Below are 15,703 nucleotides of genomic sequence, written 5' to 3'. Positions count from 1 at the left end.
TTTAAAAAAAAAAAAAAAAAAAAAGAGAATATATGATTGGAGCACAATAGGAAGAACACCTTTGAGTCTGCACTGTCACGTTACAGGGTTAGGCAGAAAGCGGTTTTTGCCAACAGACAAAACCCACTGAAGACATTTATAGTTCTCATCTGTGCAATAATTCTGCTGCCATGACTCAGTTTGAACTGTAATGTACAAAACTGACCCCACAGAGAAGGCAAAAAGTCCACGTTTGACTTTTTAGAAACTAGGAATTCAAGTAACGTAGTTTGCTGTTTTCTTCTCTACTGCATCTCAAACCCTCACCAGGCCCTTAACTTACTCCGTGTACGCCAGCACAAAGAACTTTCATTTTCGTTACAGTGACGTGCTCCTCTCAACAACAGCTCTCACTGTAACGCACCTTTGAACTGCTCCTGCATGCACGCACACTCCAAGTAACTTCCCAACACAGAGTGGGCTGAGTAACCTCATGAGACCACACATCCAGAGCAGCTGCTCGGTCAAGTAACCCTGCTGTTCCTACTGCAAGAGTGAGGAATTCTATCAAGCCCTTATCTGGCACAATGCCCACTCTTGGATGTATCAAAACATCATTGCTGCCCTGGGACGGAGAGCGAAACCTTACCTCTACCCACCAACGGCAGATTTAACAGAGCCCACTTCTTTTTAACATGCTCTCAAATAGACCATGCCACAGACCTAGAAGCAACCCCATCCACCCTTCATTTCCTGACTCGCGATACACAGCCAGAATTTCACTTTGGTTCTTTCTACATTTGCAGCTTTCTTGCACGCTTAATCATATTACTTGTGTTAATTAATCTGGTCTTATGTTCTTGATTAATGTCTCAAGATAATCAAGTTCATGGGTCAAACAATAAGACACACCTGCAAATATGGAACATACACTTCTTGAAACACCACGTCACTGGGCTCTAGTTTTAGTTCTGCCAAACTTTTAGGAAAATTTTGCATGTAGGAATGCTTGAACTGAGAAAAAAGAAGCGTTAACTTGGCCAATTCCAAATCTAATATAAATTCTGGTTTTCTAAATTAACTAGGTGAAATGGAAAGCATTTGAATGTATTCATTTATGCCAAACCTTCAAATGCAAGATGGCTTAAAAACTGAAAAATCTGTAATTACAACTTAGTTAACATAAGGCAAAATGACTTAAAAATGGGAAGACCCACAATTACAACTTAATACATAAATTACAGCAAGGAATGAGCACGCATGGAAGCCAGGCAACAATCTCAGCAAATGGAAGCAACACAGCTTCGCCGAAACTAACAGTATCCTGTCATTCTAAACCAGCTGAGGATATAGCTCAGCGCAGGATTGCTGGCTTCAGCAATAAGGTCTACAGTGAGTCCCAATAATGTACTTTGATGGTTTATTTGGGGTGCCATTCTTAACTCAAAAAAAGTAGGGTTTTGTTTGTAGTAGGTTTGCTTAGAACGGCAGGGGAGTACAGATTATGGTATCTAGAGCTCACGGCTCTGCTACTTGGAGGAACTGATTCCTGATGGGGACACGTGGCTGGTGAGGCAAAGCTGTAGGGAAATGTGACTGTAATAAAGAATAAATCACCACTTCCAGATGGAGATGAGATATAGGGCACTGGCAAATCCTAAGAACAGTCTGCAAGAGAACCTTGAAACTGAGACAATTCATCTGAATCAAATTCATCCGAATTCAAATGAGACCCGTGGTACAAACAGTGGAAACAAGAAGCTTGTCCAGACCAGCAGACCAAGAAACGGGTATTCCTTACAGCTTCTTGGACAGATTTCAGACGTACAATGTGAGAATGCAAGAAACTAGAATACATATGTAAGTGTGTAGGTGGACAAAGAATACGGCCCATATTTTCTAAGTACAGAAAGAAAATGTTTCAAAGGCTTAAGCAAGAACTCGGGTATCTGACAGCAGCCATTCAGGAGAAAGGTGAACAAATGAGTGAGCAGAGAGAAGTGCTACAAGTCTGGCACAGAACTACAAAAGGCTCAAGGAGAAAAAAACACCAAGGACACAAAAGAGATCTTGGGATGGACAAATGAAATTCCTTCACTGATAGAGAAGAATTCTAGGAGTAGGAAGGAGAAGACATGAGCGCAGAGGTCTGAGGAGAAAACTAAAAACACAGACAAAGGGGAAGTTAAAACATCCCTTGAGCTCTTAGAGTAGGGAGTACAACAGCACGGCAATAACAGCGCTTTCCTCTTTTACATGGGAAGAAACTGATGACAAATAAAGACAGGGTCAAGAAGAGACATCCACAACTAAGGAAGGAAGATGCAAAATAACTCCTCACTTCTGTAGTAGAAAATATAAATGGTGACAGAGGAAGCTGAAGAGAGAAAGAAAATGTTCATTTGTTCTTATTTACACTTGCTCTCTTTCTCAAAAAAAAAAATCCCCCCCCAAAAGAACAACCCCAGATCAAACCAAAAAAACCCACACCATCTCTGGATATCCTGAACTTGCTTAAAGGCAACAGAAGAACTTGTCTAGAGGACGACTGGCAGTGGTAACCAGCAGCTGCATACAGCAATTTCTTTCTGCAGCGGCGCAGAGTCCACCCTTTGGTTATCACTGTGACACTGCAGGATGGAGACAGGCCGTAGAAATGAAGTGACGCTGATGCTAATTCACCCATACCCACTTTACACTCAGTCTATGCCTTTATTCTGTCTTTTGAAGGATCTTTTCAAAACTAACAGCAACATTAGTTCTAGCCATCTTATGTTTCTTGTCTTTTCAAAATAAAAGAAGGTCTCAGTACTTCTTACCTCCTAAACCAGGGTGTAAACCTTGTGGACCTTGGTTTTGCTGCTGCATCACCATGAAGTTGGGGGGTACATTCCCCTGCTGCACCATAGGATTACGACTAGGAGAACTGACAGGCTGCTGAAATCCCTGGGGAAGCGTGCTACTCTGGGGAGGCCTTGGTCCCATCTGCTGCTGCGTCTGGTTAACTGTTGGAGATGATGCAGGAGATCCCTGCTGGAAGGAGGAGGGAGAGGAAGCAGGAGACTTGTTGGTCAGGTGGGGTTGTTGTAGTGGCGTAGGAACCCGCGAGGGCCCTCCCTGAAGACTTTTCATTTGAGGAGCAGTAAACTGGCCAGGATTGCTCATTTGGGGGAAGTTTGAGTGAGCCTGGGAAGCTTGCTGGCTTCCAAAAGGATATGGAGGTGGAGGATGAGTAGGAGTTTGTACTGTTGCTAGAGATGGTCTTGCTTGAAGTTGCTGCTGCATTTGTCCAGGCAATGGGGCCTTTTTCCAACCCTGGTTTACTGTCAATGTACCCAATGCTCCCTGGGTTGGAGGAGGCTGAAGTGCTCCAGAAGGAAGCTGGTTCCAGCCAGGGGGAACTGGAACCTGTGCTGGTGAAGTAAAGGAAGGTCGAATACCCTGCTGTGGCTGCTGATGTGGCTGGGGAGGACGTGTCTGCAACTGCGTCTGCTGCTGTAGCTGCTGAAAGTTGGCTGAGTTCATCTGCCTGTTTACAGGAACTGACTGCATTGAATGGAGCTGGGGAGCTAAAGATCCAGATGGATGATTTTGCTGCTGGATATTTAGCCCAGATAAGAGTGGGTCCATTGCATCTATTAAAATAGCAAAGAAAAGTAAAAAAAAAATAACCTACTGTAGACAAAACCCACCCCAAAACAAGAAAGGCTAAATTGCCTGCTTGCATTTGCTTATTCTGCATTAAACTTCACACTCCAGTGTTCCAATTTCTCCAACAGACAGAACAGGTGATGCTCTAAGTTTTCAAAACATTTGAGAATCCTGAGAAGCCAGGACTTATCAATTTATGACCTCTACAATAAAGCACAGTGCTCGTTGCTGCAGACTAATGTAAGCCTTCTACACACTTAGAATTGTAAAATCACAGAACATCTTGAGTTGGAAGGGACACAGAAGGATCATTGAGTCCAACTCCCCGCTCCTCGCAGCACTACCTAAAACTAAACCATATGACCTCGAACCCTGGCAGCCCTGTGCCATGACCGCTGCCCTGGGGAGCCTGGTCCAGGGGCCGAGCACCCTCTCAGCGAAGACCCTTTTCCTAATGTCCAGTCGGAACTTGCCCTGATGCAGCTGCATTCCCTTTCCTCATGTCCTGTCGCTGGTCACTAGAGAGAGGAGATGGGCATCCCCCTCTGCTGCCTGCCGTGAGGAAGGTGTAGGCTGCCATGGGGGCCCTCCTCAGCCTTCTCTTCCCCAAGCTGAGCAAGCCAAGTGACCCCAGCCACTCCTCCTAAGCCTTGCCCTCGGGACCTTGCACCATCTCGGTCGCCCTCCTCTGGACGCACTCTCATAGTTTGATGTCCTTGGTATGCTGAGGCTCCCAAAGCGCACCCAGTGCTCGAGGTGGGACTGCACCAGTGCGGCGTGGAGTGGGACAGTCCCCTCCCTCACCCAGCTGGCAATGCTCTGCTTGATGCCCTCCAGGACCCGGCTGGTCCTTTGGGCTACCAGGGCACACTGGTGACGCACGTTCAGATTGCCATCAAGCCGAGCGCACGGACCTCTTTTCAGGGGGCTGCTCTCCAGCTTCTCACCCTCCAGTTTGGACCCGTAACCCACTCGCTGGGGCCATTATCCCCCAGTTTGGACCCATAACCCACTCGCTGGGGCCATTATCCCCCAGTTTGGACCCATAACCCACTCGCTGGGGCCATTATCCCTACCAGTTAAAAAAAGTGGCATAACGAGGAATTAAGGTAGTATCATAAGCTAATATCCCCAGAATATTTAAAACATTTATGAAAAATGCTGTCTGTAAGAGTAAATACTGAAGAGATCTACAGAAGTTGGCAAGCACTGCCACCATTTTATGGAGGGACAAGTAATAACCCCCTCTCTTTTTCTGTAGCCCCAAAATGCAAGTCACTTGTACTGGCAGAATTGTGAAGAATAAACCCAAAACATTCTCACCCCCCAGATGCCCAATCCTTAAACTTCCAGGCTACCTACCCCTCCTGAGAAGCACATGGGCTCAGTCTGGTGTGTTTGCTTTCTACTCGAGCCATCTGCCTCATTCAACCCATCCTTCTCTTACCTTTATCTAAACATAAAACTCAGTCACAACAGTTCTACTGAAAGCATACCACTGCCGCTGCTCGACACTTTTGAACAAAACACCGAGCCAGCTGGTGACTGATTAGGCACCCAAGGTATTTGAAGAGTTTTACCAGACTAACGGGGGCAAGGAGGTCTCCACAGAAAGAGTAACTCCCAGAAAGGGCAGGTGAAGTACTCCAGAGCAATTCTGGAGTACTCTTATGACTACACGCTCAAGCTTGTCTGTTGAAGAATAAAAATTCAGGAACATTTTCGGGTCAGTACTGTGACTAAATTTTACCACCTGGCTGCGAGGAAGGTCGTGGTGTTCTGGGCTGCAGCTCAGCACTAGCACCACTTGCCACCATAGAGGAGGGCACATTCCCACTCTGGGACATCATGACAGCGGCAGCATTGCTCATTCTTATCAAACCTTAAAAAAATAAAAATAAACATTATCAAGTCTTGCAGTTTTTACATAGAGGAGAATTTGAGGTTTGGTTTGGGTTTGGTTTTTTTTTTTTTTACAAGAAAAAATTGTATTTGTTAATAAAACATTTCTTTAGACTTTAAGAATTGTCTGAAATAACCTAAAGACATGAATAACTTCAAGATGCGTATCTTAGAAAGCTTAGATCCCTTGGCATAAAACAAACAAGTTAAGGTCATGCTGAAGCCTTTCCTTTAACACCAAATCTTTAAAAAGGCCACAGGAGGAAACGCTACTGGCTCATGAATTATTTGAGCCTGACTTGCCACTACAGTCACCAAGAGACAAGACTATACCCAAGTTGTACTTGTACTAAGGTTGTTGCAAAATCTGATACTAGAAAGTAACAGGGTTTGCAAGAGAGAAAAACTGTGTTTCACTTCCACAGGCGGCTGTTTTATAAAATGGTTTACAATGTTGACCTGTTGGTGTAATGCTGTTGTTCTATTTACACTGTTTACATTTACATAGCTGACCTGGAAATGAAGCCCATGATCATCACAGCGAAGATTAGAGCAGCTGCTTTCAAAGTAAACCTTTCTTTAAAAGTTTTACATTCCTTGTTAAGCACAATGATTTAATTTCTGCTTAATCTGGTTTCTACAGAAGTGAATTGTGCTTTCCACTCCTCATTGACAGCCACATGTGCATCTTACATTAACTTGGACAAAAAACCCTCCTAGGTTTTTTTAATCACTTTAAATACTATTTACTAAGATACCAATTAGTTTATTTTGCCTTATGATTCAGCTATTAAAATAAATTACATAGTAGCTTTCTTTTAACTCTTCATAGAATCTGCCTTTTGTAGTTAAAAATGACTTATCATGCACATACAATGCTCCAAAACATGGAGTTTAATGAAACTACACCTCTCCATGAAAATTAATTCTCTATGACCAGATCTGAAAAGTTTATCAGAAAATAAAAAGGGAGACAAACAATGACAGTGTCTTGGCCTTCCCCTAAACTATTTTAGATTAAATCCATTATAATTATTATTGTACACTAAATAAAGGCTTGTGCTCATTTTCACAAAGGTAGCCAAACAGAAAACTGCAACAGTCTGTGCACATCTCAGAGTGAATTCACTATACCAGATTCATCTGCTTTAACAGCCTTTATGTACCAAAAAACCCCCAAACCAAAACACTAAACCCAAAACAAAAACCCACACCACCAAACCCTCAAAAAACCCCCGAACAAACGAAACTGCTCCAACCAAATCACTGCCAACTACTCAGTTTACATCACACGGGACATGATTTGACAGTACAGAAACAAGAATACGCGTTAATTAAAATGGCAATTATAATTCTGTGAGCAATAGTTGCTGTAATCAGTGAAATGTTATGATTAGTGTAGTAACAAATTTCAAAGTGTACAAAGCTGAATAGATAAAACCCAAAGGACTTTACCTTGTCCCCCTTGCATGGGAAACCCTGTCTCCATTCGCACAGAGTTGCTTGCTCCCAGAGGCCCATTGATTCGGACATCTTGGCTTCTGTTCTGAGCTAGAGCTAAGTTGATAGCACCTTCCCCTGGAAGTAATGCACAACCTGGGTGAAGTGACCCATACAAAGAGAAGCAGAATGCAGGCATTTTCAAAAGGACATTTAAGAGATGTCAAGGAAGGAGGAGTAGACTTCACCTATAATGTGCACTTCAGAAGGACAGTTACGCATCACACCACCCCTACCTTCTGGATTCTGGTATCAAGGAAAACAAACACCATGATGAGCATTAAATGCCTGAGGCTTCACCCTGAGTGTGGTCTCAGACAATTGTCCAGAACGGGTATTTTAATTGTGACACCCACTGAAAACTTGTTTCTAAGAAAGCCTCACATGAAGTAATTAGGGGAAAAAAAAAATTAGGGCACATTTTGCTAGCTAACACTTAAAAAACGTTCTTCAGGAGGCCTCCTGAGGCTCAGAGGATTTTCAGCTATCATCATATTTATTACTAAACCTACTCTTGAGAGAACAAAAGTCTTGAGCTACCTTTTCACTGAAGTCATTCTCCAAATCACTAAATTAGATGTTTTGCAATGTTAACCAAGTACGCAAAGTCACTTCTTGAGTATACTTAAATTTTAGCTTAATGCCTTTGGAAGCAAATTAGGTGTGAAATACCTTCAATTTGAACGGAGAGAATTCCCAGGTCACGAAGCTGTTGGTTATTATTCTGAGCCAGAATTCGTAGCCGCTCAGCAGCTTCACGGGGTATATTGAAGGTAACACGGACACTGTTCCAAGGCTCTATCTTCTGCAGTTTTAACTTGTTGGATTCTTAAAAGAAGACAGGTCAGAGTCAGTGCAAAGGCAGTGTTCAAACACATATGAGGAGATAACTCGGTAGAAAAGCACAGCTGAAAAAAACAAAACACTTATTTGGCTTTGAAAATTACCAGTGGTCAGTCTCAGGCACAGGAGGTTTCTCCAGCCCGGGTGTACAGTGACCGCTACTGCCAAACCACGTCAGGAATTTTCCAAAAATTAGCAATATAAAAACCACCCACTTGATAACCAACACAATAGCCAACACAATCACTTGATAGTATTACTCAAGAATTGAAATATTCTGGGGATGAACAACTTTGGAAAGAGACGAAAATATCCAACAGGACAGTATTAGTAAATTTGTTGGTGAACCAGACAGACGTGAGAAAAAGCTGACTGCAAGAATGAGACCCTCCTTCTTGACATATTCGCTCTACAAATGCTTATGACACCATCTTTACTTCTTTTTTCAGAAGGCCAATGCCAGAGTCCTAGCAGTATTTCATTAATTTCTACCATATTGATCAGTTTTTCTGAATAGGTACATTCGATCCACTGCAAAAAGCACATTAAAGTTGTGCAAAATACTTAGTTACACGTTTTCTGAAAACCTATTCTACATATGAGTGTTTCTATGTAGATCAGTGGTTTTAAAAGTACCAGGTGGGAATTAGCAAAAAGGTTAACCCTGACCTCATAAATAAAGATTTTAAGGACGGTTGAAAAGCAACAAGAAGGTACATTACCCATGAGTAAAAGGCCAGGCACATTCTCCAATATGGTATCCAGCTTCTGCTCAAAGTCTCTGTCACCTATATTTCCTTTGAAAGCGACAAAGATTGTGGAATCCTCAGGAGCAGCCTCCTGTTTCAGCTCATCTTCCTCCAGTCCTGAATCAAAGTCCACCTCTAACTCTTCCATAGCTGAGGAGTACAAGGAGGCATATGTATCTTTCAAGTTAGGTAGATCATCCAAAACCATTGTTTCCAGCAATGGGAGCCTGTTAGACGTTAAGATGATGCTTGAAGGGGAAAAAAAGAATTATATAAGTATAATAGTAAGCGTGTAAAGACATTAACCACCGCTTTCAGTGGCACATAAGATCATTGACAGAACAACCTACCAGGTGACCTGACGCTAGGGTCTGTGAGACAAACTGTGCAACCTTGAAAACAGTGGCCATTGCAGTATCCGAGCTGTCCATCCGCTTGAACAAACAGAAGTGGTTTCCTGACAGAATCCTGCTGCACGTGACTTGAGATGTATTCCAGTTGATCTGAATGACAGTCGGGTAGAGAGGAAAGTTGAGGGGGGGAAGAAAAAAAATAATAGAAAATCAATTACATTCATCTCCATATCATACAGAGGACAAACAGCACCCAGTACCAATTCTGCAATGCCTGATGGCCAGGAAGTTGTAATACTCACAGCAAAATTTTAATTATAGGAAGATAGGAAAACCCTCCAAATTTAGCTGTAGGAGCTGCAGATGCAATAGGCACTCCCTTGTCCAGCAAAGCAGCAGGAAAGCCATAGCACATTTTTACTAGGAAAAATGTAGCATACGTCAAATATTTTACTTGCATCCAGGGAAATCTCAGGCATGCTGTACCTTCTTTCTAAGTTTGTAGATTTAGGTGTTTTCAGATGCTTATGCACATTACAACCTGAAATTTGCTCCCCCTGCGCCAGCCCACAACTCCCCCCATGCCCCTACTGAGCATGGATAAGAGTGAATTCAGTAAATCAAGTCACACATCTTATGCTCTTTACTTTCTAAAATGCCTAGGGTTTGCAATAAATTTTACGTAGCGTGATGATGTGATGATAGCAATCCGAGCTGTTACATGTACAGAAGTACAACCTATGATGGAAGTCATCCCTCCTCCTGCGGTGAACAATCCTGACGTTTAGTCAGGATGCACATTCCCTCGCTCCAAGACAAGCCATTACAAGGGCTACAGCACAAACTCCTCCAGGCGAGACCTCTGCTCTCACACTCAATGCTTTGCAAGTATTGCCAGAAGATAAAAACCACCTACACCAACAGCCAAAGCAGATGTCAAACCAAGAAAGGGACCTGTTCCTGAGCACCGCTGTCAAAACCAAATCAATTCAACAGCCAGGACTGTTGAGACCTCATAACTCCAAAGCTGTCGGTATTCAGCACAACCCACCCAAAACGTTTACTCGGGACGACATACCCTTAAACAGGATACAGACTGGGGTTCTGGCAGAGGTTCAAGTTCCCAACACAAATTAAAACCACAACTCCGAGATTAAAAGTGAGCTGCAGATACAGGCCAGAAAACAGCCTTTTTTAATAAAAAAACCCCATATATACCTATGTTAGACAAGCTGAGATTCAGCTCTACGCTGTTTGCACACTCGTATAACGTTGCTGGAGGGACAGTATTACAGGTAAAAAACCACGGACTCAGAAATCACAAAATACCCCCAGCTTTTGGTCGGGTCTCTACAGGCACACTTACTGTGATTTTACAAAATATGGGTTTTTTTCTCCCTTGCGACCCTATGCCACACTAGCCAGGCTAAACGGCATTAATGAATAATCACCTGTTTTACATATAGTTACTCTCTTCATACAGCAGCACCAGGCCTTTGTTCCCAAACACGACTCAAATCTGGGATGAAAAAGAAAGCTAATTTTGTCTCATAAGCTCTTCTGCAGTCCTGCAATAGAAAGTAAATAAAAACGTTTCACAGTCACTGATCTATTGCCATAGAGCTTTCTGAAGTTACTGATTATTACCATGGAAATTTTAAAGATGGCGAATAGAGACAAAAATTTTAAACATTCACTACCAGGTGAACATGGAAACAGTTAAATCTTCTTTTTCCCCAGACACCTTGCTGCTCAGCCTGTATCTAACTACAGGTCTGGGTGTCTGGCCGCTGCACTAAGTTACAGTGCCCAGTTTCATGTCAGATGCTCAGAAAATGAGAATGACACTTGATAAGCACCTGTGAAAGCTGTTTTAATTGATTTCACACATAATTTCTTGGACAGAGAACTTCCTTACTGGAGCTGGCTTTACACCAACCAGGAGACAATTCCTTCTCCTTCTGCATTTCTACGTCATTCATTACATGTACGCCAACTTCAGGGAGAAAGGAGTTGGGAGTCCTGCACCAATAATCTCTTTAATGATCAAGCACAGTCATTCTGTGCACCAAATGAGGCAAGCAGCCTGTGTCATTTAAGCGATATATTTTGAAGAAAACTACAGAGAAATTTCTTTATCTGAAGATCTTGAGTAAGTTTTTCAGGGAGAGAAATCTCAGCTCAATATACAGGCTCTCGCGTGTTGAAAAAGCAGAATTACTTGGAGGGGATGGGGTGTTCCCCCTGCAGCAAGGAACATGAGTACTTCTCACATTCCCTGACACCAAAGAAATAAAAATTTCTCTGTAAGAACACAAACATTTCAAATCTTTTTCTGAATGGGAGTGTCTGAAGCATCCATCTTCCCTGTGACAGAGCAGAAGACTCCCAGACTGCTTCAACTGTGGTTTTAAAGACTTCATGACAACGCTGCAGCTTAGACCAGATTCCACCAGCCTCGCTGCAACGTGCCAAAATCCGACAGGATTTGTTGAAACTATGGCCCTTCATGAACACTACTAACATACAGTTTGCTACATCCCAAAGGACCAAAGGCCTTGTTTCATTTGACTCAGGAAATCGTAGGACCGCAAGGAATGCTTGAGTTAAGAAAAAGCAAAACAAAACAAAACCCACCAAGACTGAGCTTTAAATTTTACTTTCTGGATAAGAGCACGTAGCTACAGCTCCCTTTGCACTTTTTTTCCTCTCATACTACACTCCTCAAGGATCTCTTGCTACATCCATCTTCCCTCTCTCCCTCCCAAACGCATGCAGGTCATTCCGCTCCTATATGCAGGTATAATTTATCTCAAGTATGACAGGAGGAAGTAATGATTTGTGACATCTTCCTCTTTAGGCAGAGCACAGCACGCCATCCATCTCAAACCAAATGAATCCCAGCTGCATCCCTCATCCTAACAAATTCTGTAATCTCCTGGTTATGGGGTTGACTTCCATAAATCACGAGCCAGCACATGACCATCATTAGCATGTACCTTCGCTCAACACTCTTCCACATAAACACAGAAAGCCTTTGGTGTAAGCACACACAGTCGAAACTCTGGGCATTCAACAGTTCCTGTAATCCTTCCAGCAGGCTGCAGGATCTCTCTGATGAGCAAGAGCCATACCTGAATCGATCTGCATAATCACAGCACATTTCACGAACTCGAGCACTCACGCTCACACAGCAGCATAAGAAGGTCTCCAAGTATCACCCTCTGTTCAAAGAACAGGCATGGCCTCCTTCCTGCCCCTGCACCCTGCTGGTTTGGAGTTTCCAATTTAGTATTTCCCATTACACAATCATTTCTGGAAACTCAGAGCAAGTCCAGGGCTACCACGTGGTAACCACCTACCCGTGAGCGAGGGGACAGGAGCCCAGGAAGACCGGAGAGTCCAAACTGAAGGATAAACCCCAGGATCCTGGAAGCTGGAGCTCCTGACTCCACTTAGCATATGGATAAAACAATTCACTGACTAAAATGCACAAGACAGAGACCCTCCAAAGGAAGAATTCCCATAGGATAGAGCGATGCCACAGTCTAGATCCAGGCCGATGGACAGCTGGGTCCCACCGCAGGCCACTGGGGAGGCAGTTTGTCACGCAACATGCCGTCCCCTCCCAATCGTCCTGACAGTAAGAGGAAGCCTGCGGCTGGGCGACGCTTAAAAAATACCTTAGTCCAGTCCCTGGGAGCACTGGGATGAGCACAACCTGAAACAGCCAGTTGTCGTGAACTGGGGAACAGCTGAACATCAAAAGCTGGCAGGCTCTGGAGGGCCAGCACCACCAGATGGAAGTGCTGGTCTCTGGGGTTAAAAAAAACAAAGAAAGGAAAAAAAAAACCCACCAACCCCAACCTGGTATCTTGGTATCCTCATCCCAAGATCCGCTCTGATCCAAACTTAAGGTTACGGCAATTTGTTTCTTAAACAGAACTCGAAGCCACTTGTGTTGCTGTCTCCTAACCACTGCGCCACGCAAAGCAAGTAAGCCAAAGCAAGGCTTTGTCCGATCGCCCGTCCCAGGCGTTCTGCGACACGTCTATTGATTTACAAGCTGTTTACACATTTGGGGCAGCTCAGAACAAACACTTTCACAACAGATGTCACACCAGAGCATGCACCCTCTCAAAACAAATATGCAGGGAGCCCAATTAATTAAAAAGTACTAAAACCCTGCTCTGCACCTGCAAAAGCACTCTTCCAAATGACACAAAAACCTGGAAAGGGTGAGAGCAGACAGAAGGACGGACTGATGCTCTGCACTAGCAGATGGCAGAAGTTAGCACTGCGCAGGGTCCTCATCCTCACACTGACCATTATTTAAAGCTGCGACAGGGAAGAGGAAGAAAAATCAGTCCAGAAATGAGACTACAATCAAATCCCTTCGGGAATCCAGAATGGAGTGAGGAGAAAGACTTTGATAGCAGTAGCAGCATAATTTCCAAAGGACACAGAACCCTCCTTGCTTCTGCCTCCATTGAAAAATGTTTTTCAAGCAACTTGGGCGGGGGGTGTGGTGGTGGTGGTAGAAATCAGAAAGGTGACAGTGAGAAAATCTGTACAGGCATTTATCAAGTTTTTCAGGATGGGGACGGAGGAGGTTCAGCATCACCAGAATACTGCTGAGAAGATGGATTTCTTTTACTACATAACAGACGCACCCACATACCCACACGGGCACACTTTTAATGTGAACCACCCCTAAACCCCAGAAACCCTCCGGCCATAACACTGGTTCTGTTGCAGATTTGCCCACGGTGTATTATCCTCCTACAGCTGTTTCAGCTGGTTTGTTGCCTGGCATAGTGATCTGGGAGCTTGTTCAATCAATCTGACCGATGAGCAAACCCATACACACACAACCCTTCTGCGATACAAAGGGTAAAATGACATCATTGATTTGGGCAAAAATACATACAAAGGCTTTTAAACAAATTCCAGATGAGTGTCATACTGCTACACAAGAAGATAAAAATTACTGTTATAATACGAAATACCTAAAAATAAACTTAAACATGCAGTAAAATTTACCCGAAACAACTTAGCTAGGGGTAGTTCCAGTAACTGGGAACTCCAAACTTTGGCACAGAAGAGGGATACCACCACAAAAGCGTCTCAGCTGCCCTCTGTGGGAGGAAGGTCTGGGAACAGCTTCAAACCTGATGGCAAATGCCTGGAACCCTCTACAGCAGACAGAAAAGTCAGCTCTGGAGGCAGCCCAGTCCTTCGAATGCGTACAAACACTCAAGGCAAGGAGCTGTCAGTTGGACAGTTAGGAGGAAAATACATAAGAACAAGAGAGATTCAAATGCGTCGTGTGCTTATTTTACCTACCAAACCAAATTCCACAACTTCAGTATTTTGTGGCACGCAACAGGTCTTCGGGTAATTCCAGGCTGGCAAACATGGTCAAACAGCCACTCCCAAAAATGCAATCCTGAAAGAAAACCATCAGGTTTCATCAGGCAATGATGCAAAGTAACAGAAATACTGAATGTAACAGTGAACACCTTGTTTTTTAATACACAGGTCTGCACCAAACCAAACTCTCTCCTTAGGTAGTGTAGCAAGCACGTGTTACTATATTCAAATATTAACAGCAGAAACTGAGGAACTGGGAAAAATCAACCTTTCATTACAGGCAAACACCTGAGCACTCTCTTTGGCTGCAAATAACATTTTCCTCTTCTGAACAGGGCAAGTTTTATCTAGAATAATGTATTTCTTTAAGTCTTAAGATAAACCCTTAAATTAATCTTCAGAAAAGAGAAACTGGCACAAGTAGGATGTGCCTAAACTGGCCCAGGTTAAGCTTGTTCCATAAACACGTTAGGAGCCCACATAGCCACCCCAGAGGGACATTTTTATTGCAGGTGGCCAATAAAGTGAGGTGAATCCATCCCCAGAACCTGCTCCCATTCATGGTCTCATCAAGCTGCACTCAAACCTCTCAGGGTAATGAAAATGCAGCAGTAAAGCTAATGGTTTCATCGAAACTAAAACACCGCCACTCAAATCAAGCTGATTTATATTAAGGTCCCAGTGCTGGTTTTCAAGCCAATTTTCTGCTTGCATGCCAGCCTGCTCTTCAGTGGGGAAGGGGCCTACCCAAAAACAAACTGGGGAAGCAGAAGAGGGAAGAAGACTTGGAAAGACAAAGCAGAAATGTGCCGCCTTACACCCAGATGACCAAGTAAAATCGCTTTGAAAGCCTCGGTGTTGAGCCGCAGCCTTTGCACTTCTGCCAGCCAAGCAACCTGAAGGGAAGGGAAGAGCCCGCACATTCGATCAGAGCACACGAGCCTCATAGCACTTTTAATGGCCATCTAGCACTTTTCAACCCCTGGTATCTTCTTATATTTCTAAATAAGCACTGTAATTTCAGAAGCAGCACAGCACCAAGTAGAAGACCTGAGCGACTCAATTGCAAGCAGTGACTTTGCTGTTTCCAGCTCTGTGCAAACCTGTCTAAACACCATGACCACACACCAAGCTAACAAGCAAAACCAAAAACTGAAATATGAAATTTTAATATCCTTTATTAAGTGTGAGCCAAAACTAAAAAAAGCTTTCCACGTCCTATAGCAGATACTGCATTAGTATTAGCATTTTTTTCACCCTTTTTTATAAAAGGACATTCCTTGGGACTATTTTAGACAGCTGAAAACGGAGTCACGTAACAAACTGGCTGGTTACCCCCAAAGCCGTGCTAAG

At 43.5% G+C, this 15,703-nt stretch overlaps 1 protein-coding gene across 1 annotated transcript in view; it reads right to left on the bottom strand.

Annotated features, from left to right (window-relative positions):
- NCOA6 (nuclear receptor coactivator 6) overlaps nt 1-14,462 on the bottom strand; it is a 38,414-nt gene extending 23,952 nt beyond the window's left edge. Inside the window, 7 exon segments of the mRNA XM_035893087.1 lie at nt 2,799-3,614; nt 5,384-5,512; nt 6,988-7,110; nt 7,705-7,860; nt 8,598-8,872; nt 8,975-9,127; nt 14,324-14,462. Coding sequence (XP_035748980.1) covers nt 2,799-3,614; nt 5,384-5,512; nt 6,988-7,110; nt 7,705-7,860; nt 8,598-8,832 — 1,459 coding nt within the window. The 5' untranslated portion in view covers nt 8,833-8,872; nt 8,975-9,127; nt 14,324-14,462.
- Nucleotides 14,463-15,703: the final 1,241 nt, after the last annotated feature.

Source organism: Egretta garzetta, unplaced genomic scaffold (genome assembly GCF_000687185.1).
Source record: "Egretta garzetta isolate BGI_Z169 unplaced genomic scaffold, ASM68718v1 scaffold440, whole genome shotgun sequence".
NCBI classification, from domain to species: Eukaryota; Metazoa; Chordata; class Aves; order Pelecaniformes; family Ardeidae; genus Egretta; species Egretta garzetta.
This window is presented reverse-complemented; position numbering and strand designations above follow the sequence as displayed.